The sequence below is a fragment of the Narcine bancroftii genome, chromosome 4, assembly GCF_036971445.1.
Source record: "Narcine bancroftii isolate sNarBan1 chromosome 4, sNarBan1.hap1, whole genome shotgun sequence".
Lineage (NCBI taxonomy): Eukaryota > Metazoa > Chordata > Chondrichthyes > Torpediniformes > Narcinidae > Narcine > Narcine bancroftii.
Genome location: NC_091472.1, coordinates 171,353,561 through 171,376,362, shown reverse-complemented (window position 1 = coordinate 171,376,362; position 22,802 = coordinate 171,353,561). Strand labels below are relative to the sequence as shown.

The 22,802-nt window shown below is 42.2% G+C and overlaps 1 protein-coding gene and 1 long non-coding RNA gene across 3 annotated transcripts in view; one reads left to right on the top strand and one right to left on the bottom strand.

The window, feature by feature from the left end:
* Positions 1-10,251, bottom strand: part of LOC138761213 (2-methoxy-6-polyprenyl-1,4-benzoquinol methylase, mitochondrial-like) — a 41,696-nt gene extending 31,445 nt beyond the window's left edge. For both annotated transcript variants that reach the window (XR_011356194.1, XM_069932975.1), the window contains exons 1-2: positions 10,060-10,251; positions 8,309-8,458 (exon numbers count right to left, since the gene is read on the bottom strand). Coding sequence is in view for 1 of the 2 variants with exons in the window: in XM_069932975.1 (XP_069789076.1) it covers positions 8,309-8,458; positions 10,060-10,240 (331 nt within the window). In the remaining variant the exon portion in view is untranslated. The remainder of the gene's footprint in view (positions 1-8,308; positions 8,459-10,059) is intronic.
* On the top strand, positions 10,234-17,555 carry LOC138761219 (uncharacterized). The gene is made up of 2 exons (XR_011356195.1): positions 10,234-10,479; positions 15,736-17,555. It is a non-coding gene; the product is annotated as an uncharacterized lncRNA (long non-coding RNA).
* Positions 17,556-22,802: the final 5,247 nt, after the last annotated feature.

The window sequence follows — 22,802 nt, the reverse complement described above, 5'->3', positions numbered from 1 at the left end:
TGGGAACATGGAGATGGCTGAGGAATTTAACAAATATTTTGCATCTGTTTTCACCAAGGAGGATATAGGTTATGATCAGATAAGGGGTGGGGGGGAGTCAAGCAGTATCTAGGGACTTGGTGAAATTACCGAAGGAAACAGAGAATCTGATGGATATTCAGATCCAGAAGGAGGTGGTTGTGGGTAAATTGTTAGAACCAAGGCCTGATAAGTCCCCTGGGCCTGATGGGCTGCACCCCAGGGTGCTTAGAGAGGTGGCTCTGGAAATTGTGAAAGCAATGTTGACATTTTCCAAAGTTCTTTAGATTCTGGGGCCTGCAGACTGGAAAGTGGCTGATGTAATACCACTTTTTAAGAAAGGAGGGAGAGAGAATACAGGAAATTATTGACCAGTCAGCCTGACGTTGGTGGTGGGGAAGATATTGGAATCCATCATTAAAGGAGAAATAGCAGAACACTTAGGAAGGAATGATAGTATCAGCGCTAGTCAGTATGGGTTCCTTAAAGGAAAATCTTGCTTGACTAATCTCCTGAAAGTTTTCAAGGACATAACAAGGAGGGTGGACTCGGGAGATCCAGTGGATGAGGTTTACTTGGACTTCCAGAAAGCCTTTGATAAGGTCCCACACAGGAGGCTAGTTAGCAAAATCAAGGAGCATGGTAACGGGGGTTGGGTGCTGTCATGGATAGATAGTTGGTTGAGAAATAGGAAACAAAGGGTTGGGATAAACGGGTCATTTTCTGGATAGCAGAATATAACGAGTGGTGTCCCGCAGGGATCGGTGTTGGGTCCTAGTTATTTATCATTTATGGATGAGGGGATTAATAACTACATATGCAAATTCGCAGATGACACTAAACTGGGTGGTAGTGTGAAGTGCGAAGAGGATGTCAGGAAATTGCAGGGGGACTTGGACAGGTTAGGGGAGTGGGTGGAGAAATGGCAGATTAAGTTTAATGTGAGTAAATGCGAGGTTGTCCATTTTGGAGGCAGAAACAAGAGAGCAGAATATTATTTAAATTGTGTTCAGCTAGAGAGTGGGGTAAAGCAAAGGGATCTGGGCATACTTGTTCACCAGTCATTGAAAACTGACATGCAGGTTCAGCAAGCGGTGAAGAAGACGAACGGTATGTTGGCTTTCATAAAGAGGGGATTGGAGTATAGGAGTAGAGAAGCCCTCTTGCAGTTGTACAGGGCCCTGGTGAGACCTCACCTGGAGTATTGCGTCCAGTTCTGGTCCCCATATTTAAGAAAGGGAATGCAGCACAGATTTACGAGGTTAGTTCCTGGGATGGCAGGATTGTCATACGCGGATAGGTTAGAAAGACTAACCTAGGTTAGAAATGGAGTTTAGAAGGATGAGAGGAGACATGATTGAGGTATTTAGGATTATCAAAGGACTTGACAGGGTAAAATCAGAGTACATGTTCCCAATGATGGGAGAGACTAGGACTAGAGGGCATAGTTTAAGAATACAGGGAAGGCCATTTAAGACAAAAATTAGGACAAATTTTTTTACCCAGAGAGTTGTGGATCTGTGGAATGCATTGCCACAGAGGGTAGTGGGGGTGGATTCACTAGACAGATTTAAGAGAGAGTTGGATAAGGCTCTTGTGGCCAGGGGAGTTAAGGGTTATGGGGATAAGGCTGAGATTAGTTATTGAAAGAGAAAAATCAGCTGTAATCCTATAAATGGCAGTGATGACTCGTCGGGCCAATTGGCCTCCTCCAGCACTTACTGTCTATATCTATCCATGAATAAGTTTTAAATCAAAAAGAATAAAAAGAATAATCTCTTTCATTTGGGTGGATTTTTCTCCAAATAGCCACTAAATCCTTATCTTTCATCAAATCTGTTACCAATTTTACTACCTTTCACCATTCTATCTCCTGATCTATCCAATTTAGGGTCCAAAGCAAAAATAAAATCCCCTCCCAATATAACTTTTCCCTTGGTATTTGATGAATCCATGAAGGCATCTTTCATAGATTTGCCATCATCTACATTTGGTGTACATACATTCATTAGGATCCATTGTTCCGAATAAATCTGACAATTCACCACAACGTATCTTCCCGCTACATCTATAGTAACACTGGTAAATTTTTATTAATTAACATTGCTGTACCTCTACCCTTAGAATTAAAAGATGTTATTACTGTTCCTACCCAATCTCTTAATTTTTGATGTGTTTCCTGTAAAAAGCTATGTCTGTTTTAATTTGTTCATATAAACTAAAATAAATTCTGCTTTATTTGATTCTGATTCATTAATATTAATACTAATAAAATTCAATTTATCAGCCATCTAACTCTCATAAAATCCAATAACTATCCAACTTTTCATCTCCACTCCTCCTACATCCAAAATACTAATTAAATATTTCATTAAACAATTATTAAATTTAGGTGTATTAAAGAGAAAAAAAGGAAACAAAGAAAAGAACAGAAACCCTAACCCCCCCCAAAGGTGTACGTTATTAACAGTGCATCTTTATACCCCTGATCTATAGGAGTTGTGATAGAAAATCACACCCGCCCACAAGATTCCACAAAAGCCAGGCTCATACTCTCACCTAACTCCCCCAAATTTATACCATCTCTTATGCCTCAAATCTACTCAAACTTACAATGATCAATTCATTTTTTTTTTTTTTAAAAACATAGATCTATCAGGTACAAACTGTCCTCCCTAATATTCTCTCTCCTCCTAAAATTTATATCATTTCATTATACATCCCCAACTGCAATCTTTCCACTTGCTCTCTCTCTCTTCAAATATCTCCCAGTTCTCATCTAATTTTCTCAGGCAACGAATCTGCAAACATTTTTGCTTCATTGGGTTCCATAAAAAATCTATTTTTGCCCTCAGGAACAAGAACTTTTAACTCTGCTCGGTACCTTAAAACAAAAGTGTAACCTTTTTTCCATAGCACATTTTTAACAGCATTAAATTCTTTTCTTTTTTTCAACAAATCAAAACTTGTATCAGAAAATCTTATTATCATTATAAATCAATGGCAATTGTCTCTCCTTTGCTTGCTTCATAGTCAGCTCCAAGATCTTCTCCCTCAATTCATAACGAAGCAACTTGACCAGAATAGAACGTGGCTTCTGATCTGGCTGTGGCTTAGGTCATAATGCTCGATAAACTCTTTCAATCTCAATATCTCCTTGATATTCAGTTACCCCTAAAGATTGCAGAATCCAGCATTGTAAAAATCTCTTCATATCTTGCCCTTCATTGACTTCCTCAAGTCCAACAATTTTTATATTATTTCTTCTACTAAAATTTTCTAACATATCAATTTTTTGAGCTAATTTTTCTTTAGTTGCATTCGCCTCAGCTTGAACCTTCTTCATTTGCTCTTTTATGTGCCGAATTTCAAATTCATTACCTTTAATTTTTGCGTCCATCACTTCAAATTTTTGTTCTATTTGTGACAGAATTCTCTCCACCTTCTTTGTAGAACCCTTATTTTCAATTATACCCTCATTACATTTTTTAACTTCCATTGTTAACTGTAACAAAGTTTGCTGGAAAGAATCCATATACTTCTTCATTTCAGTTGTAGATATAAAAGACTCTTATTTTCTCCTGTTTTTTGGCCAAAACTCTGTTCAACATAAATTTCTTCTTCTTCCTTCTCCTCTTCTTGATCAATGGAGCTGGAGGCTTCCTGAGCTTTTTTAAAATTGCGTCTTTTTTTGTGCTCTGTGAATGTATGAGGAGTTGTGCACGCGCATTGTCATTTCTTCACCCGTGGCAGTCGACCATTGTCAGGGGAAGACCTTGTACAGGGATGTCTAAGGTCTCCCCAGCTCCAGGTCGGTCACCACGGGCACTTGCCTTCCAGAGAGCTCCAGGATCCTTCTTCAAGGTAGGCCTCTCTTCTTTATCTGCTTCTTTATCTTGTTCAAGTTCTTGAAAAGTAACAGTCAATTTATCTTTCTTAGGAGGCATTGTTTATTGTTCTGTAGGCCTTCCGATAGCTTCCTCTTCTATTTTCTTGCAGACAGTTCAGGCTTCTTAACTCTTTTTTAAAACTTTTTCAGAGAGAGAATTCAAGTCTAGCCCCATGTCATCACGTGGCACCCCCCACAATTATTTTTCTTACTCATGTAAACCATGGTGCCTTAAAGATGTTTTAAGAGACAGGCAAAAAATAAAAGGTCGGGGGCAGATGGGAAGGAAACAACCAGCCCAAGATGCACCGAACCTTCCTTGATATCTGGCCCACCAACATGCTGGTGAAGTTAGAAATAAGAGGATATTGCAGCTTAACACGTGGCTAAAGACATGGTGTAGGTAGGAGGGCTTCAGGTTTCTAGATCAGGGAAGGTGGGACTTGTTCCGACAAGATTGTTGGCATCTGAACTGGAGGGGCATAAATATCCTTGCAGGTAGGCTTATTAGTGCTGCTCTGGTGGGTTTAAACTAGATTTGTGGGGAAGAGGAAGCAGAGTTTTGAGCAGTGAGGTGGAGGAGGACAAAGGTCTTCCGAGGACTGCATGTATAGACAGAAATCAAAGGTTTGTACATGATAGATATGTTCTCAGGTGTATTCATTTCAATACGAGGAGTATTGTTGTAAAGGCAGACGATCTTAGGGCACGGATTGGCATGTGGGATTACGACATTATTGCGATTAGTGAGACTTGGTTTCTAGAAGGGCAAGACTAGCAGCTCAATGTTCCAGAGTTCCATTGTTTCAAATGTGATGCAGGGGGAGGGATGAAAGGAGGATTGGCATTGCTAGTTAGAGATAATATCACAGCTGTATATGCCAGACATGCCAGAGGGCTCATCTACAGAGGCCATATGGGTGGAGCTAAGGAACGGGAAAGGTGTGACTACATTGATAGGGTTCTATTATAGACCGCCCAATAGTCAGAGAGAATTGAAGGAGCAAATCTGTAACGACTGATGTAAGAAACAGAAAATTGCGAAAGTAGAAGATTTTATATTTCCACATATTGACTGGGACTCCCATACTGTAAAAGGGCTGGATGGCTCAGAGTTTGTCAAATATGTTCAGGAAAGTTTTCTAACTCAATATATAGAGGTACCAATGAGAGAGGATGCAATACTCGATCTCCTATGAGGGAACCAGACAGGTCAGGAGACAGAAGTATGTGTAAGCGAACATTTTGAGTCCAGTGACCATAATGTCATTAGTTTGAAGTTAATTATAGATAAGGAAATGTCTGGTCCTCAAGTTGAGATTCTAAATTGGAGAAAGGCCAATTCTGAGGAAATGAGAAAGGATCGAGGATGACTGGCTTGGGATAAGTTGTTTTCTGTCAAGGATGTATTCAGTAAGTGGAGGGCCTTCAAAGGCAAAGTTTTGAGAATGCAGAGTTTGCATGTTTTTGTCATTATTAAAGGCAAAGTTAACAGGCATAAGGAACCTTGGTTTTCAAAGGATATTGACCATCTGGTTAAGAAGAGAGAGGTATCAAGGAGAAAATGAGGTACTAGAAGAATACAGAAAATGTAAGGAGATACTTAAGGAAATTAGAAAGGCAAAAAGAAGACATGAGGGTTACTTTGGAAGATGTAAAGGTAAACACGAAGGGGTTCAACAAGTATGTTAAGAGAAAAAGGATAGAAAGGGACAAAATTTGTCCCCTAGATCAGAATGGTCGACAGTATTTACTCAGGACACTGACAAAGTATTCAAGGAAGGAAGGGAAACAAGCAGTAGTGGGATGAAAATATATAGAGATTAAAGAGGAGGTGGCGTTTGCTGTCTTACAGCAAATACAGGTAGATAAATCCCCCGGGCCTGACATGCATTCCCTCGGACCTTGAGAGAGACTAGTGTAGAAATTGCAGAAACATTTAAAATGTTCTTAGCCATGGGGAGGTGCCAGAGAATTGGAGGATAGCTCATGTTGTTACATTATTTAAAAAAGACTCGTAAAGTAAACTAGGAAATTATAGGTCAGTGAGCCTGACGTTAGTAGTGGGTAGATTATTAGAGGGTGTTCTGAGAAATTGGATATACAAGAATTTGGACAGCCAAGGGATAGTCAGCATAGCTTTGTGCATGGTAGCTCATGTTTAATCTCTCTTCTAGAGTTTTGAGGAGGTTATCAAGAAAGTAGATGAAGGAAAGGCTGTAGATGTTGTCTACATGGACTTTAGTAAGGTCTTTGATAAGGCCCCATATGGGAGGTTAGTTCAGAAGGTTCAGACTATGTATTCATGGAGAGGTTGTAAATTGGATTCGACATTGGCTATATGGGAGAAGACACAGAGTGGTAGTGGATGATTGCTTCTCAGACTGGTGTGCCTCAGGGATCAGTGCTGGGACCATATTTGTTTATGGTCTATATCAATGATCTGAATGATAATGTGGTAAACTGGATCAGCAAGTCTTCAGATGAAACTAAGATTAGAGGTGTTGTGGACAGTGAGGAGGGGATCTGGACCAAGTGGAAAAATGGGCTGAAAAATAGCAGACTGAATTTAATGCAGACAAGTGTGAGCCGTTGCAAACCAAAGTAGAACATACTGTTACGAGTCTAGATGACCCCAAAATCCAGCAGCAATAGAAATTTACCAAGACTAATGGTTAACTAAACAAAAGTTGCTTTTAATTTTCTTTAAACATAAAAACAGGATCAAATTTTAATTTATCACTATTAACTTAACCCCCTTCTAATTCTAAGCACACTTTTATATATTCAGGAAAGTTTTTTGATTCACAGTCCAATCTCACTTCTCATTCTTCCAAGTTCACCGTCAATAAGCAATTCTTATAATGTGCATAGAATTTAACATTTATGAATTTTTGCCAGGCTCTGGTGCTTAAAGGTAAATGGTTACTGCTCAGAAAGGTTCTCGTTGGTTTCAGAGAGAGATTTGTTGCTCGTTGGACACACACACACACAAACTGATTCCCTCCGATCAGCCACTTCAGTGTCTTGTTGAAGAAACTTGCCGCATCATGGGTTTTTCAAATGATAGCCTTTTCTTCCAGGTCACCACAGAGTTCCTCTTGTTTCCCTTATTTCAGGAGAAACACTCTAGCCAGCCATTTCCACTTATAAGGACTACAAGAGTTTTCAAAAGGCTGAACTCAGAACTCACAACCCGTCTTCAAAATGGGGTTTTCAACAAGCCTGCCAGCTTGTCATGTTGCAACTTCCAAAAGCCACTGCAGAACTCAGTTCTCTCTCTCTCTCTCCAAAGAATCACATCTTTTCTCTCCCTGTTTGCAAAACCACATGACCTCTCTTAGAACAGCTAACTGCAACCAGACAGATTTCTGGCACTAGAATCAGTTTCTGACTCTGGCCATCTGTTGCTTTAAAGACAATAGTCCATTCATTCCCCAACAATCCTCAAGTCACTGTGGTCATGAAGTCTCTGCTTAGGCATTGCTCTTGTATTTCAAATGAGATGTCTTTTGTGAAATATAAATGTCTGTTTGTGAAATGACCTATACTAAACCACCACCCCCCCTCCCCCCCCCCCCCCCACAATCTATCTCTTTTAAAGACATATTTATATATGAAATACAATATAACCTGTAACAATACACAGTAAATAGTAAGACATCGAGGAGTGCAGAGGAACAAAGGGATCTGGGAATTCAGATACATAATTCCTGTCACATATAGTTAAGGTTGTATAGAGAGCTTTTGGCATATTGGCCTTCATAAATCAAAGTATCAAAGTATTGAGTACAGGAGTTGGAATGTTATACTGAGGTTGTATAAGACATTGATGTGAAGCCAAATTTGGAGTATTGTGTGCAGTTCTGGTCACTAAACTACAGGAATGATACCAGTAAGATCGAAAGAGGTCAGAGAAGATTTAAGAGGATGTTGCCAGATAGTTGAATTACAGGTAAAGATTAAACAGTTTAGGACTTTATTTCTAGGAGCATAGAAGAATGAGGCGAGATTTTATAGAGGTTTACAAAATTATGAGGGGTGTAGACAGAGTAAATGTGAGTAGGCTTTTTCCCCTTAGATTAGGCAAGATAAATACAAGAGGACATGGCTTTAGGGTGAAAAGGGAAAGGTATAGGGGAACATTAGGGGGAAAACTTCTTAATTCAGAGAGTAGTAGGAGTGTGGAATGAGCTGCCATCTAACATAGTAAATGTGGGCTCACTCTTAAGTTTTAAGAATAAATTGGATAGATACGTGGATGGGAGAGGTTTGGAGGGTCAGTGGAACTAGAGGAATGATGTTTCGGCATAGACTAAAGGGCCGAATAGCCTGTTTTTTCTGCTGTAGTGTTCTATGATAGAACAGAGAAGATAACGAAATTTTGAGTAATTACTGTACCTGTTCCTCCAGCTACATCAAGCAATTTTGTTCCAGGCAATGGGTTCATTGTATGAAGAAGAGAGTCTTTCCACAATCTATGGATGCCAAAGCTCATGGCATCATTCATGACATCATATTTTTCAGCAACATTTTGAAATACTTTGTAAACTGTAAATAAAATTAAATTTCAAAATTAAAATCACGCATGGTAGTTGGAACCATTGTTTCTAAATCTTTTTGAGGAACTAACAGAAACCTGTATTTAGAATCAGCAGGATCCTCTAAAATGCTGAGTGAACTAAACATTTCTTTGAAATGCAATGTTTGTGTTGGCAGATGAAAGCCATTATACACAAAATAATGTCCAAAAACATAATTAGTCACCCTTTTTTTTTATGGTAATGAACAAATACAAGAGCACTAGAATTCCTTGTCAAGTGGGATAACTAGTGTCTCCATTGAGCTAGTCAATTGTAAGTTCTACTTAATAAATTTGTGTTATGTAGCATTCAATAATCTTTGTTTGATTATCATTTCTAAAATGCTCAGATGATGAGTAAATTTATTAATTCTCTATTATCCCCCTCCCCTAAATAATATTTGCATTCTTCCAGTGTTACTCTAAAATTTGTAACTGAACAATTTTAGTTGAAGCTGTGAATACTTTTCTATTCATCTCAGCAACCCATAACACAGAATGGATATCTTTTACTTTGAGTCTGACTTTTTAAATTAACACTTCTTTGGTTTTATTCAATCCAATTTCTTTAGCTCCTTTATTGGAACAAGAATATCGTTGAATGAAAACTGGTGTATTAAGTACTCATTTAGAGCTTTTTCTCAGGTTGATTTTCCTTTTAGTCTTCATTTGACCCTCACTTTTTTTTGACTAATTCTTTTATTTTATAAATTCTGTCAAAATAGTTAATTTCATCTTGTTTCTTGGCCATCTTTATGCATATTTCCTTCTCTGCACATCATGTCTAGTTTGATTCTTCAAAGCATTATGAATCTGCCATTTATCATGAACTTTCATTTTGATCTCTATTACCATTGTCTTCTAACTTTGGATCCTCCTCCTTATGCCTTCCACACAAATACAAACATCATCTCTTTTTAAGGACTTTTGACATTAATTACAGTCAGCATGCTTTCAATTCACTTGTCTCTGACAATTACATTACTGGCATTAAAACCTTCAACGCTTTCAAATAGCTACTTTAATATTCACACTTTTCTTTGATTAATAAGATAGAAAACCCACCTGAGAGTGTTTTTTCCCCCCCCAGTTATAGAACATTCACTCACAGGATAAGAAGCACTGAGTACTTTCCTACATAACATACCCTTCACCTACTCCCAAACTTTGATCTATTTACATTACCAAATGATCTCGTCACAACACCACCTAAAAGACTAAGATTGCGAGTTCATCTAGTTTCTCTTCCTATCTCGCTTTTTAGCGGCCTTCTCAATCCAACATTTTAGCAAAGGAGAAAACAACTGTGGTTTATACTGAACAACAATCGAGTAGAGTTCCCTCTAAATGAGCCCTTCGACAACACAAAACTGTCAATTGCAACAGCCTGCAACCCTCGATCAGCCGAAACACATGATACAGCATTCCCAGTTTGCTTAAGAGAACACCCTCTATACTCGTTCTGACATCAGGAAACTGAAAAGGACAGAGCAGATTCAACAGTTACCTCCCGTCTGGGAAGGTTCTTCAGTGCAGCCCGAAACAACCAAACTCCCCCCTCAACTCGCACCTTTCTGTGCCTTTTCCGACTCGGGCACAGTCGCGAATCCAAAATGGGTTTGCTTTTGCTCGGCATTGTAGGAATAATCCCCGACAGAAACACGTGGCGAAAAATGCCTCCTGCATACAAGAAAAGCCGTCCGATCCCAAGGCTCAGCTGCAAACAATCGCATTAACCTACAAGCGGCCATCTTTCAACTGACCCCCAGCTCAGATCACGCTTCCACTTCCGGGGCAACCAGCGCCCCGATGCCCGCATTCCTTGTGCAACCGCCCTTAGACACTAATGACATCTCAGAGGATGTGGCACTTTCCTCAGGCCCCGCGAACTGGATTTATTTTCCCTAGTGGGCTACAATAAAGCGACCTTGAGCCTCTCACAATTTAAACCGATTCCAACGCCAGTTCCCCGATGGGTAACACGTCTCAGGTGAGGCAATTTGGTGGAGTCTGTGCTCTTCTTTCCGCAGTTTATAATCTTTGAGGCAAGACGACTATAAACCGAATTAAAATAAAATGCAATGTAGTGTAGATATGTGAAATGAAAACACAACAAGCGGAAGCATTCAGTTTAGGCAGCATCCTTGTGGAGAGAAACAGTCAATGTTTCATGTTGATCTTTCTTGAGAATCAAGTCAAACCAAATCAGCCAAACTTTCAGATCTAACACAGCTGCAAATCAATGAAGAGAATTTGCAACCCCCTGCCAAATGGTAGCTTTAATTGGCCAAGATGTTAGGGCTAGGCCAAACAGTATTGAATCTTTGCATCTGCTTTTTAGTTTCTCGTGTTCTTGAAACACGAAGGAGAATCTGCAATGATGGACATGGGCCTTTGAGCACCACAGTATGGGAAGATGTATATATGCATAAAAACAATCCACATTGCTTTTGCCAGTAGAAACCTGAGCATAACTAGATGCTTGCTAAACTATGTAGGCTAATAAGTTGTTTTCGCCTTGCATCGGTTCTTTGGCTTGGCTTCGCGGACGAAGATTTATGGAGGGGGTAAATGTCCACGTCAGCTGCAGGCTTGTTTGTGGCTGACAAGTCCGATGCGGGACAGCCAGACACGGTTGCAGCGGTTGCAAGGGAAAATTGGTGGGTTGGGGTTGGGTGTTGGGTTTTTCCTCCTTTGTCTTTTGTCAGTGAGGTGGGCTCTGCGGTCTACTTCAAAGGAGGTTGCTGCCCGCCAAACTGTGAGGCGCCAAGATGTACGGTTTGAGGCGATATCAGCCCACTGGCGGTGGTCAATGTGGCAGGCACCAAGAGATTTCTTTAGGCAGTTCTTGTACCTCTTCTTTGGTGCACCTCTGTCACGGTGGCCAGTGGAGAGCTCGCCATATAACATGATCTTGGGAAGGCGATGGTCCTCCATTCTGGAGACGTGACCCACCCAGCGCAGCTGGATCTTCAGCAGTGTGGACTTGATGCTGTCGGCCTCTGCCATCTCGAGTACTTCGACGTTAGGGATGAAAGCGCTCCAATGAATGTTGAGGATGGAGCGGAGACAACGCTGGTGGAAGCGTTCTAGGAGCCGTAGGTGATGCCGGTAGAGGACCCATGATTCAGAGCCGAACAGGAGTGTGGGTATGACAACAGCTCTGTATATGCTTATCTTTGTGAGGTTTTTCAGTTGGTTGTTTTTCCAGACTCTTTTGTGTAGTCTTCCAAAGGCGCTATTTGCCTTGGCGAGTTTGTGTCTATCTCGTTGTCGATCCTTGCATCTGATGAAATGGTGCAGCCGAGATAGGTAAACAGGTTGACTGTTTTGAGTTTTGTGTGCCCGATGGAGATGTGGGGGGGCTGGTAGTCATGGTGGGGAGCTGGCTGATGGAGGACCTCAGTTTTCTTCAGGCTGACTTCCAGGCCAAACATTTTGGCAGTTTCCGCAAAACAGGATGTCAAGCGCTGAAGAACTGGCTCTGAATGGGCAACTAAAGCGGCATCGTCTGCAAAGAGTAGTTCATGGACAAGTTTCTCTTGTGTCTTGGTGTGAGCTTGCAGGCGCCTCAGATTGAAGAGACTGCCATCCGTGCGGTACCAGATGTAAACAGCATCTTCATTGTTGAGGTCTTTCATGGCTTGGTTCAGCATCATGCTGAAGAAGATTGAAAAGAGGGTTGGTGCGAGAACACAGCCTTGCTTCACGCCATTGTTAAAGGAGAAGGGTTCAGAGAGCTCATTGCTGTATCTGACCCGACCTTGTTGGTTTTCGTGCAGTTGGATAACCATATTGAGGAACTTTGGGGGGCATCCGATGCGCTCTAGTATTTACCAAAGCCCTTTCCTGCTCACGGTGTCGAAGGCTTTGGTGAGGTCAACAGAGGTGATGTAGAGTCCTTTGTTTTGTTCTCTGCACTTTTCTTGGAGCTGTCTGAGGGCAAAGACCATGTCAGTAGTTCCTCTGTTTGCGCGAAAGCCTCACTGTGATTCTGGGAGAATATTCTCGGCGACACTAGGTATTATTCTATTTAGGAGAATCCTAGCGAAGATTTTGCCTGCAATGGAGAGCAGCGTGATTCCCCTGTAGTTTGAGCAGTCTGATTTCTCGCCTTTGTTTTTGTACAGGGTGATGATGGTGGCATCACGAAGGTCCTGAGGCAGTTTTCCTTGGTCCCAACAAAGCTTGAAAAACTCATGCAGTTTGACATGCAGAGTTTTGCCGCCAGCCTTCCAGACCTCTAGGGGGGATTCCATCCATACCTGCTGCTTTGCCACTTTTCAGTTGTTCGATTGCCTTGTATGTCTCATCCTGGGTGAGGACCTCATCCAGCTCTAGCCTTAGGGGCTGTTGATGGAGCTGGAGCAGGGCGGAATCTTGGACTGAGCGGTTGGCACTGAAAAGAGATTGGAAGTGTTCTGACCATCGGTTGAGGATGGAGATCTTGTCGCTGAGGAGGACTTTGCCGTCTGAGCTGCGCAGCGGGCTTTGGACTTGGGGTGAGGGGCCGTACACAGCCTTTAGAGCCTCGTAGAAACCCCTGAAGTCGCCAATGTCCGCGCTGAGCTGGGTTCGCTTGGCGAGGCTAGTCCACCACTCATTTTTGATCTCCCGGTGTTATTGCTTATGAAAATGTAGAGCTCGTCGAAAGAATCAAAGACTTGTTGATCCAAACCAAGGCTTTTATTAGCAAAAGACAGGAGCTCTTCACAGGTGGCCGACCAGTCTGGAATGATCCGACCTGGCTAGGGACACAACCCTTTAAGGCCCAGACAATAGGCGTGGCTTAGCTCTCAGCCAATCGCTGTAAGCACAGTCTAGATACAGTAACTATATACACTATGTACATTGGTGATAGATCTGTACTATCACAGAAAACAGAAAATGGAAATAGGTCATGGAGCATCTGAAGGGAAAGTTAATATTTCAGGTAGATAATCTTTTATCAGAATTTGGGATATTAACTGAAATTCTGAACAAAACAACAAAGGAAGTATAAATAGGGGTAGCCTATTTAACTCTTCAGGCCCACAACTTCATTCAGTAAGATAATAGCTGATTATTTATCTTATCACCACTTTCCTGTATGGCCCTGTAACCCTCAATTGCCTTATATTTGAAATAAATCTGGTGTCACAGGTTTAATTCTTACCTCTGCTTCTCCCTGGTGGTAGGTTTTCCCTGTGTTATGGGTTATATTAGTATGGTTATGGATAAATATGTCTTTAAAAAGACAAACACCTTTCACACTTGCTAGTGATCCCAGGAACTGAATGCCAGTCGGCCTTTAAAGTGGCAAGTGTGAAAGCAAAATCTGCTCAACACCAGCATCAGATGATGTCATCTCACGCTGGGGATTGGCGGCCTCGGACTCTAGTACAATCCCTGATGTCTGCAGATGCTGTTGTTGAGATCAGGCAAGTGTGAAAAGGGCAATTGCATTGCAGGCACTTCCTATTAAAGGTAGAACAGACCAAATGCTGGGGATAAACCCTTGCAAGTGTGAAAGCATTCAGTGTCCCAGTTAGGAGTGGTGTAGTGTGAAAGGCCAAAGCCCCCATTCTTATCCCAGGACACTGAATGGCTGACTTACTGGGATGCAAATGTGAAAGGGGCTATAGAGTGTGGGAGTTTAGTGTAGTTCACTTCACAGAGTAACACTTCACAAAAGACATCTCATTTAAAATGCAACAGCTTTGCTGAAGCTGGACGTCAAGACTCCGAGTGATTTTGCAGAAACAACGGAACTGGTTTGGAAAGAACTTCAAAAGGAGATGCAAATTGGAATAGAATCCAGGCTCAAGTACTGATAACATCTTTGAAAGATTGGGTTTGGAGCCTTGGGAAAGATTTTTGATTTTTACAAGCAGAGAGAGGAAAAAACAAACAGGATTCTTTTCTGAGAGAGAGAATGAAGTCTGTCCAGTAGCAGTTGAGGCTGCAACATGGTAAGCTGGCAGGCTTGTTGAAAAACCACATTTTGAAGACGGCTTGTAAGTTCTGAGTTCAGCCTGTTCAAAACCCTTGTAGTCCTTACAAGAGGAAATGGCTGGCTAGAGTGTTTCTCCTGAAATAAGGGAAACAAGAAGAACTCTGTGGTGACATGGAAGAAGAGGTTATCATTTGGAAAACCCATGATGGGGCAAGTTTCTTTGGCAAGACACTGAAATGACTGATTGGAGGGAATCAGTTTGTGTGTGTCCAAAGAGCAACAAATCTCTCTCTGACACCAATGAGAACCTTCCTGAGCGGTAATAATTTACCTTTAAGCACCAGAGCCTGGTGAAAATTCATAAATGTTAAATTTTGTGCGCAGTATAAGAATTGTTTGATACCGGTGAACTTGGAGAAGTGAATAATTGGACTATTAAAACACTTTGCTGAACATATACACATTACATACACGTGCTTAGAATTAGAAGGGGGTTAAGTTAATAGTAATAAGTTAAAGTTTGATCCGGTTTTTATGTTTAAAGAAAATTAAAAGCAACTTTTTTTTAAGTAACCATTGTCTTAGTGAATTTTTATTGCTGCTGGATTTTTGAGTCCTCTGGGCTCATAACACTTGTAACTGTGTGCGTTTCTTCTAGGTGCTCCAGTTTCACCCCACATCCAAAGTATAAATGTTGGATGGCAGGCTAATTCTTCAGTGCAAATATCCATTAGTATTATTAACGAGTGGTGGTGTTGATGGAAATGTGTAAAAAAAGTGAGGATAGGATTATTATGAAAATAAGTGCTTGATGGTCAGTGTTGACTCAGTGAGCAGAAGAATATGCTTCCATCCTGAATCTGTCTCCATAAAATTGTACACATTGCTACTACAGATCCTGTTTAATTGATAACACTACTAGATACAACAGAGTTGTCTTCAAATCCAGCAGCAATAAATATAAGTATACTGTTTGGTTTCTTAATTGCCAATATTCCTCCATGTTAACTTTCAATGACATGCACAATGATAATCACGTGTGTTTGAACATTGACATTTATCAATCTTGCTCCATTTAAAAAATACTTTTCATTTCTGTTTTGATGTGAGACAACATCAGTGTCTCAATAGAAAGCTTTGGCTCAAAACGTCAACCATTTTTTCCCCACTGACGCAGGTTGTCATGCTGAGTTCCTCCAGCTGATTATGTTTAGCTTCAGATTCTAGTGTGTACAATTTCCAGTGTGTCTCCACCATTTCTGTTTTCTCAGCCAAAGTGGATAACCTCACATTTTCCACATTGTATTCCAGGTGCACTCCTCACATAATGGCATCGGTAACTTTGGATCAATGCAGACAACAGCAACTTTACATGATGGATGTCCAAGTAAACGGCCGCCCCACTGCCTGCCTATTTGACAGTGGAAGCACAGTGAACTTCATTCACCCGAACACTGTTCCGCACTACTCCCTCAGGGTGCAGCCTGAGTGGGAAAGTGTCTTCCTAGCACCTCAAACCAAATCGGCCAAAGTTCGTGGCAGTTGTACTGTGACACTGACTATCTGAGGCATAGTACACCATGACGTCAAGCTCCTAGTACTACCACAGCTCTGCGCACCCATCTTATTGGGGTTAGACTTCCAATGCAACTTAAAGAGCATCACCATGGAGTACGATGGGACCCTCCCTCCCCTCATGGTCTGTAACGAACAATTTGTGGACAGCCCGCCCCTCCCTCACCACATGGCTGACCAACTGCCCCAAATGCAATCATCACAGTCAATATGTGGCCTCTCCATGCTCCGGATTTCCCCCCCCCCCACTTATTCCCTAATTCACCCCAGACTGTAAGCCCATCACCACTTAATGTTGGCAATGCAGTGCCGGAGACAGGGCATTTATTAAGTCCAAGGTGAGATGCCTCCCTGTCGAAGGAGTGATAGAGCAGCATACGAGCTCCTGGAGAGCCCAAGTTGTGATAGTGAAAAGTGGGGAGAAAACCAGATGGTCATAGGCTATTCCCAGACCATCAACAGGTTGACCTATACCCCGCATTTACGACATGGTGAATAAGATTGCCCAATACAGGTGTTCTCGACCATAGCATGGACCTTAAATTTGTTTATCACCAGCTCCCCTTTCGTCCTGAGGACCAACAATACACTGCTTTTGGGGTGGATGGTCGACTGTACCACTTTCTCAGAGTCCCTTTTGGAGTCGCGAATGAGGTATTTGCCTTCCAAAGGGAGATGGATCAGATAGTGGACGAACACGGGTTGCGAGCCACTTTCCTATACCTCGCTAATGTCACCATCTGCAGCCATGACCTGCTGGTCCATGACGAGAAAATCCAAAATTTCTTCCACACTGCGAAACGCCTCAGCCTGACGTACAAGACAGGAAAGTGTGTCATGCCACAACCCTGCCCCCAGTTCAAGCCCGGGTCAGTGTGAGCCAGCAACACAAGGGATGCTGTCCATCTCTTGCTAATAAGAGCCTTCAGTTCCAGTAACTTCAGTTTTTGCGTAATTGATCGTGTTTCAAAATGTCAAACCTCTTTGATAATGTATAAAGAAAATGTATCAAAGCACACCTCCCAGTGACACTAGACCCATTTCAATTTGCCTATAGAAACCATTCCACAGTTGATGCTATACCCGTGTCATTTCACTCTGTCCTGGCCCACCTGGAAAACGTCGCCTCATATGCCAGGTTGCTGTTCATTGACTTCAGTACGTCATTTAATAAGATCATTCAGATTTATTGTCAGCTTACATACAAGACATCACTTACAACTCTGAGATTCTTTTTCTGTGGGTGAAGCAGAATTACCACTTATTGGTAGTGCAAAAAAAAACTAAACGTAAACAAATAAAGAACTGTGTTACAGGTCCAGAGGACCCCAAAACCCATCTTTGAACATGAAAATAGAATCAAACTTAAACTTATCTCTATTGACTCACTTAACCTACTTACCGGTACCCCCTTCTAATGCTAGATGCATGTGTGTGTAAGTTCAGCAAAGTTCTTTAGTTCACAGTCCAATCTCATTGGTTGCAGGCAATTCTTGTACTGTGCACAGAAGTTAACATCAATAAAGTTCACCAGGCTTTGGTGTTTAACAGGTAAATGGTTACCACTCAGAAGGGTTCTTGTTGGTTCTCAGAGAGTTTTTCTTGTTTCAGGACATCCACAACTGATTTCTTTTTAATCAGCCATTCCAGTATCTTGCTGACAAAACTTGCCCCCTTCAGGGTTCTCCAGATGATAACTTCTTTCTTTCAGGTCTCCACAAAGTTCCTTTCTGTTTTGCCTATTCCAATGGAAATACCAGATAGCCAGTCCTCTCCTTTGACCAGGCCGTCTTCCAAAGCTTGCCAGCTTGTCCCTCTGGAACCAATGTCTGTCTCTCTCTCTCTCTCTCTCACTCACTCCCTCCCACTCTGAGAGCAAAGCCTCTTTTATTCCTCCTCTCTGCCTGCAAAGATCACATAAGCTTTCAGACAATAAGTTCTGTTTTCCAGACAAAGCTGGTACTGCCTGTTGCTACATTTGTTGCCTTTTTCAAATAACAGTCCATCATGAGTCTGAGCACTCTTGCAAAATCTCCTGCAAAAATTTGGTGTTTTAGTGTTTGTGTGTGACCTGCTCTTACAAACCTTTCCCAATTTATCTCCCAAACACCTCTGTATACTCTATCACAACTGTAAACAGATAACATATGCAAACAAACCAACTGTACAATACAGAGAGATCCCCAGAGGCTGGGGAAGAAGCTGTCCTCACTGGGAGTCAACACCCCTCTCTATAATTGGATCCTGGACTTCCTAACAGAAAGGCCACAGTTTGTCTGGGTCAGTAGCAGAATATCGAGCATTGTCACGTTAAACACTGGCACGCTTTAGGGCTGTGTGCTCAGTCTGCAACTGATCCATGACTACATCACCATATCCAGCTCCAACAGTGTCATCAAGTTTGCAGATGACTCAACAGTAGTTGGCCACATCAGCAAGAACGATGAGTCGCACTACAGAGAAGAGGTGGAAAATCTCGTGAAATGGTGTGAGAGTAATAACCTGAGTCTCAAAAGGGACAAGACGAAGGAGATTACTGTGGTCTTTAAGAGGACTGAGAACAACCACCCCAAACTACACAACAACAACTCTGTAGTAGAGAGTGGGAAGCACCAAGTTCCTTGGAGTTCACGTAACTAGTGAGCTATCGTGGACACTCAACATATCCTCACTTGTCAGAAAGGAGTAACAGCAACTGCACTTTCTGAGAATACTGAAACAGGCAAGGCTTTTGGCCACCATTATATCAAACTTCTATAGGAACTCTATTAGGGGCATCCTGGCTGGCTGCATCACACTGTGGTATGGTTGCTGCAGAGAAATTGGAGGTCAATCCATAGTACCATAAGAGTGGCGGAGTGGATCACTGGAGTCTCCCCCCCCCACACCCCCCCCCCACCCCTAATTGTTGTGATATACCTGAAGAGGACATTCAAAATCATTGAGGACTTCTTCCACCCTGCACACAGCATGTTTCAGCTGCTCCTGTTGGGGAAGAGATACAGGAGAATCAGAATCAGCACCGCCAGGCTGAGGAACAGCTTCTTCCCACAGGCAGTGAGACTGCTCCAAGACGCGTCTATTTTGTTAAACAATATTGATTTATTTTTATATAGTATATTTATCCTGCATATGTATTGCTTGTCTGTGTGTTATATTTGATTGTGTGTCTGTGTGTTTTGCACAGTGTTGCGCGATCAATGACCACTCACAGACACAAAGGAAGTAGTCAAAGACCCAGACATGCCGCTGGCTCACGTCCAAGGCAGGTATGAGGGAGGAGACAAGGGCTCTCAACACTTCTCAGGGGATCTTGTGGGGAGGTGCAACATGTACAGAAGGCGGAGCAGCCTGCAGTACCGTGTTCCACCACACACGGAGGACCAGAGATCACTGTTTCCTATGGGAGGACCGGGAGGGGGAACGGGATATGTGAATGTTCCCCTAACTAGTACAAATGGGGGCTCCTTCTATCCCAGAAATTGTCAAATTACTTTTTATAGGCTCAGTTCCGATTGGCACAGTTATTACACTACTTCGTTCCGCTCCTGTGTCCACCATAAACACCACCTCTTCTCCCTTGGGACCAATGTTTAGTTTTACCAGGGGTTCCCTCTTATATTTGGTCCCTAACATTTGGAACCCCTGACACCCCTAATCTTCTTCCATAAGTTCGAGGGCACGCAATTCCCTCTTGTATCGGGGGCATTCCCTCTTAAAGTGTCCTTCCTCATTGCAGTAATAGCATTTAACAAATCTCCGGGGTCTTCCCTCTCTTGGATATTTTGGATTGTTTAGAGGAAGGTTTTGTTTTCTTTCCCCTCTGGATTCAGCATTCATCTGTCGGATAGTCTGTACCATAACCTTTGTCGCCTTCTTTTGATCTTCTTCTTCTCTCTGCACATATACTTTTTGTGCCTTTTTTAACAGTTCACTTAGGGGTTTTTCACTCCAGTCCTCCTCCTTTTCTAGTTTCTTTCTAATGTCTTGCCATGATTTGGAAACAAATTCAATTCGAATAAGCTGTTCACCCATTGGTGTACTAGGGTCCACACCAGCATACTGTTGGACATTCTTTCTCACCCTCTCCAAAAAATCAGTAGGGGACTCGTCTTTCCCCTGGTGGTTCCCAAATGCCTTGGTAAAATTGTGACCCTTTGGCACAGCCTCCCGTATCCCTTTAATTGTCCACTCTCTATATTGTCTCATACTTGCCAATCCCTCGGGTGTTCGTTTGTCCCACCTGGGTTCATTTAAGGGATATTTTTGTTCATGGGGTCTAGGGTCCCCAGGTTGTTCATATTCCCACATGAGGAGGGCAGCCCATCGAATCATCTGCCTCTCCTGGGGTGAAAATAATGTTCCCATTATTGCCTGCATCTCTTCCCACGTATATGTGTTTGGTCCCAAGAATTGGTCAAGCTGTTCAGCCAGTCCTATAGGATCTTCCAATAACTTTTTCATTTCTTTCTTAAATACCCGCACCTCTGTACTAGTTAGGGGAACATTCACATATCCCGTTCCCCCTCCCGGTCCTCCCATAGGAACTTCTCTCAGGGGATTTAGGTTTATTGAAAACTTTGATGGTCCTGGACCAGTCTGGGATCTTGTCCAGGGTCGGTTTACCGGTGGAAGTTTAGGGTCCGACTCCCTTAATTCATCCTTTTTATCCCGGCCCCCTTCGGGGCAATCAGATTCATCACCTTTCCCCTCCGGTAATAAGCTTTCCTCGGGCGCAGTAGGCACCGGGGGAATATAAGGAGGGGGAAGGTTGTCCAGAGGTTCCCATTTCTTTTCTTCTGCCACTCTCAATTTAAAACATTCTGTTAAGGATCCTGGCCAGGGAACCCAACAAAATGCATATGCTGACTCTTCTTGATTCACCTTTGGTCTCGAATTTACATATATGTTTAATGCTTGTCTAACCCAATCCTCATCAGATCCAAATTTCGGCCACCAGACCGAGGAACCTTTAATAGGTTGTTTTGACCAAAGGAGACAATATTGGACCATCTTTTTCTTGTTTTTGTCCCGATATCTTTTACTATCCCAATTTTCAAACATTCTCCCCAAAGGGCTGTCAAGGGGTACTCCCAGGAATTGTCCTGAATTTTCAGACGAGCCCTTAGATTTTGATCCTCCCATTTTCCCACCTAGATCTGTTTATCGTTGCTGAGGACCCTCTCGCTCTGGACCCTACTCCCTTCCTCTCAGACGCCTCGTCGGAGGTGCTGTCCCTCCTTCGGTTACCGCTGAGGTTTTCCTGGGGTTGACCCCTCTCTTCTCGGCACTTCGTCGGAGGTGCTGTCCCTCCTTCGGTTACCGCCGAGGTTTCCCTGGGGTCTATCCTAGAGTCCCGCGACAGGGTTCTCACACAACGACAAAAGATCTATACTTAATCTATTCCGTTAGGTTTTTATCCAAACAGGTGTATCCCGTTACACCTGTTACCCAATCCCCACACCACAATCGTAAGTCGTCACTTACCGGTGTCTTCCCGGGGATTGAACCGTCACCCTTCTCCTCTCCGTCTTGTCGTGTCACCCTGTCCGGATACCACTCGCTCAAGCCGCCCGAAGTGACGAGCAAGGGACTAGGAGCCGCTGAACTCAGCGGGGTGCACCGCCTCCGATGTCCCTCTTCTCGCCTCCCCTCACGGCCGGAGTGTAGATCCCGGACGAGCCCCCATTTGTCAGAAATAAAACTTCTCACACATGAGTCTCTTTAAAACTGATGACACGACAAGCTTTATTTACAAGTCTGCAGAGTTGGACTTAACTGGCTTCTCACCAGTTAAGCCCCGATACATACAGTGCATTGATTTTTATACCTTTATTATTTGCCCTTCCCCTTCTTATTAATACTGTTTTAATTGGTTAGTATTACAAAAACATTCTAAGTATAACTGCATTATTAATTATCACATTCGTTACGTACGCTGTGAACTCTACATTCACTGAATTCTGTTTCTCACACTTCTTATCAATCCTTTGTCTCCTGCATGTCTCTCACTATGACCATGAAAAGATAGGTTTAAAAAAACATATTCAGCAGCTCCTTCTGTCCTTGACTGCTAGTAAACTCTCTGTCCATTCTGGCTTCCCTGTTTATGATTAATCATCACATTTTAACTTAAGTCTTTTTAACCTAAATTCTCTATATCACAGTTTCGACGGGTTATACTTGTGCAATCAGATGCTAAAATAGTTTGAAGTCATTAGATTCAGCATCAATCCACATTTGATTTAGCCTAATTTATGTTTGGGTAATGGGAAAGAAAATTGATCAAGCGTTATATAGCAGACCGTGTGCTCTGGTTGAAAATCCATGTTTGTCGATTCCTTTCAGCTCCGGATGACCATTGGTATAGTGTGTGGAAGTAAGAAACTGCCCTCACCATAAATGTTTGAAAAAACATAAAAGCAGAGACCAACACTTATGCCAAAATCAGTAATTGCTGTTTAAATATGCAATGCAGATATGACAGTAACTTTTAATACAAGATAATTTGAAGAGATTCTTGGTGATGTTAACATTTTCCCAAATTTTTATTTCAACGAGTTAACGTGGTATTTGAATGTTGTCGTGTATTTTGCTTACTGCTTTAGTACAAATTAAAGAACTATGAAAATACATGCTACCCAAGTATACAATTCTGTGTTTTTGCTAGGATAGTCTAATCCTCAGGACCAACGATTTAACAAGTGATATTTTGCAATCCACATGAGGAGGAGGTGGCTGCGACAAAAATCACGTGATCACAGAGCTGTTGGCTACAGGCCAGGGCGTCCAAGCTTGAAGAC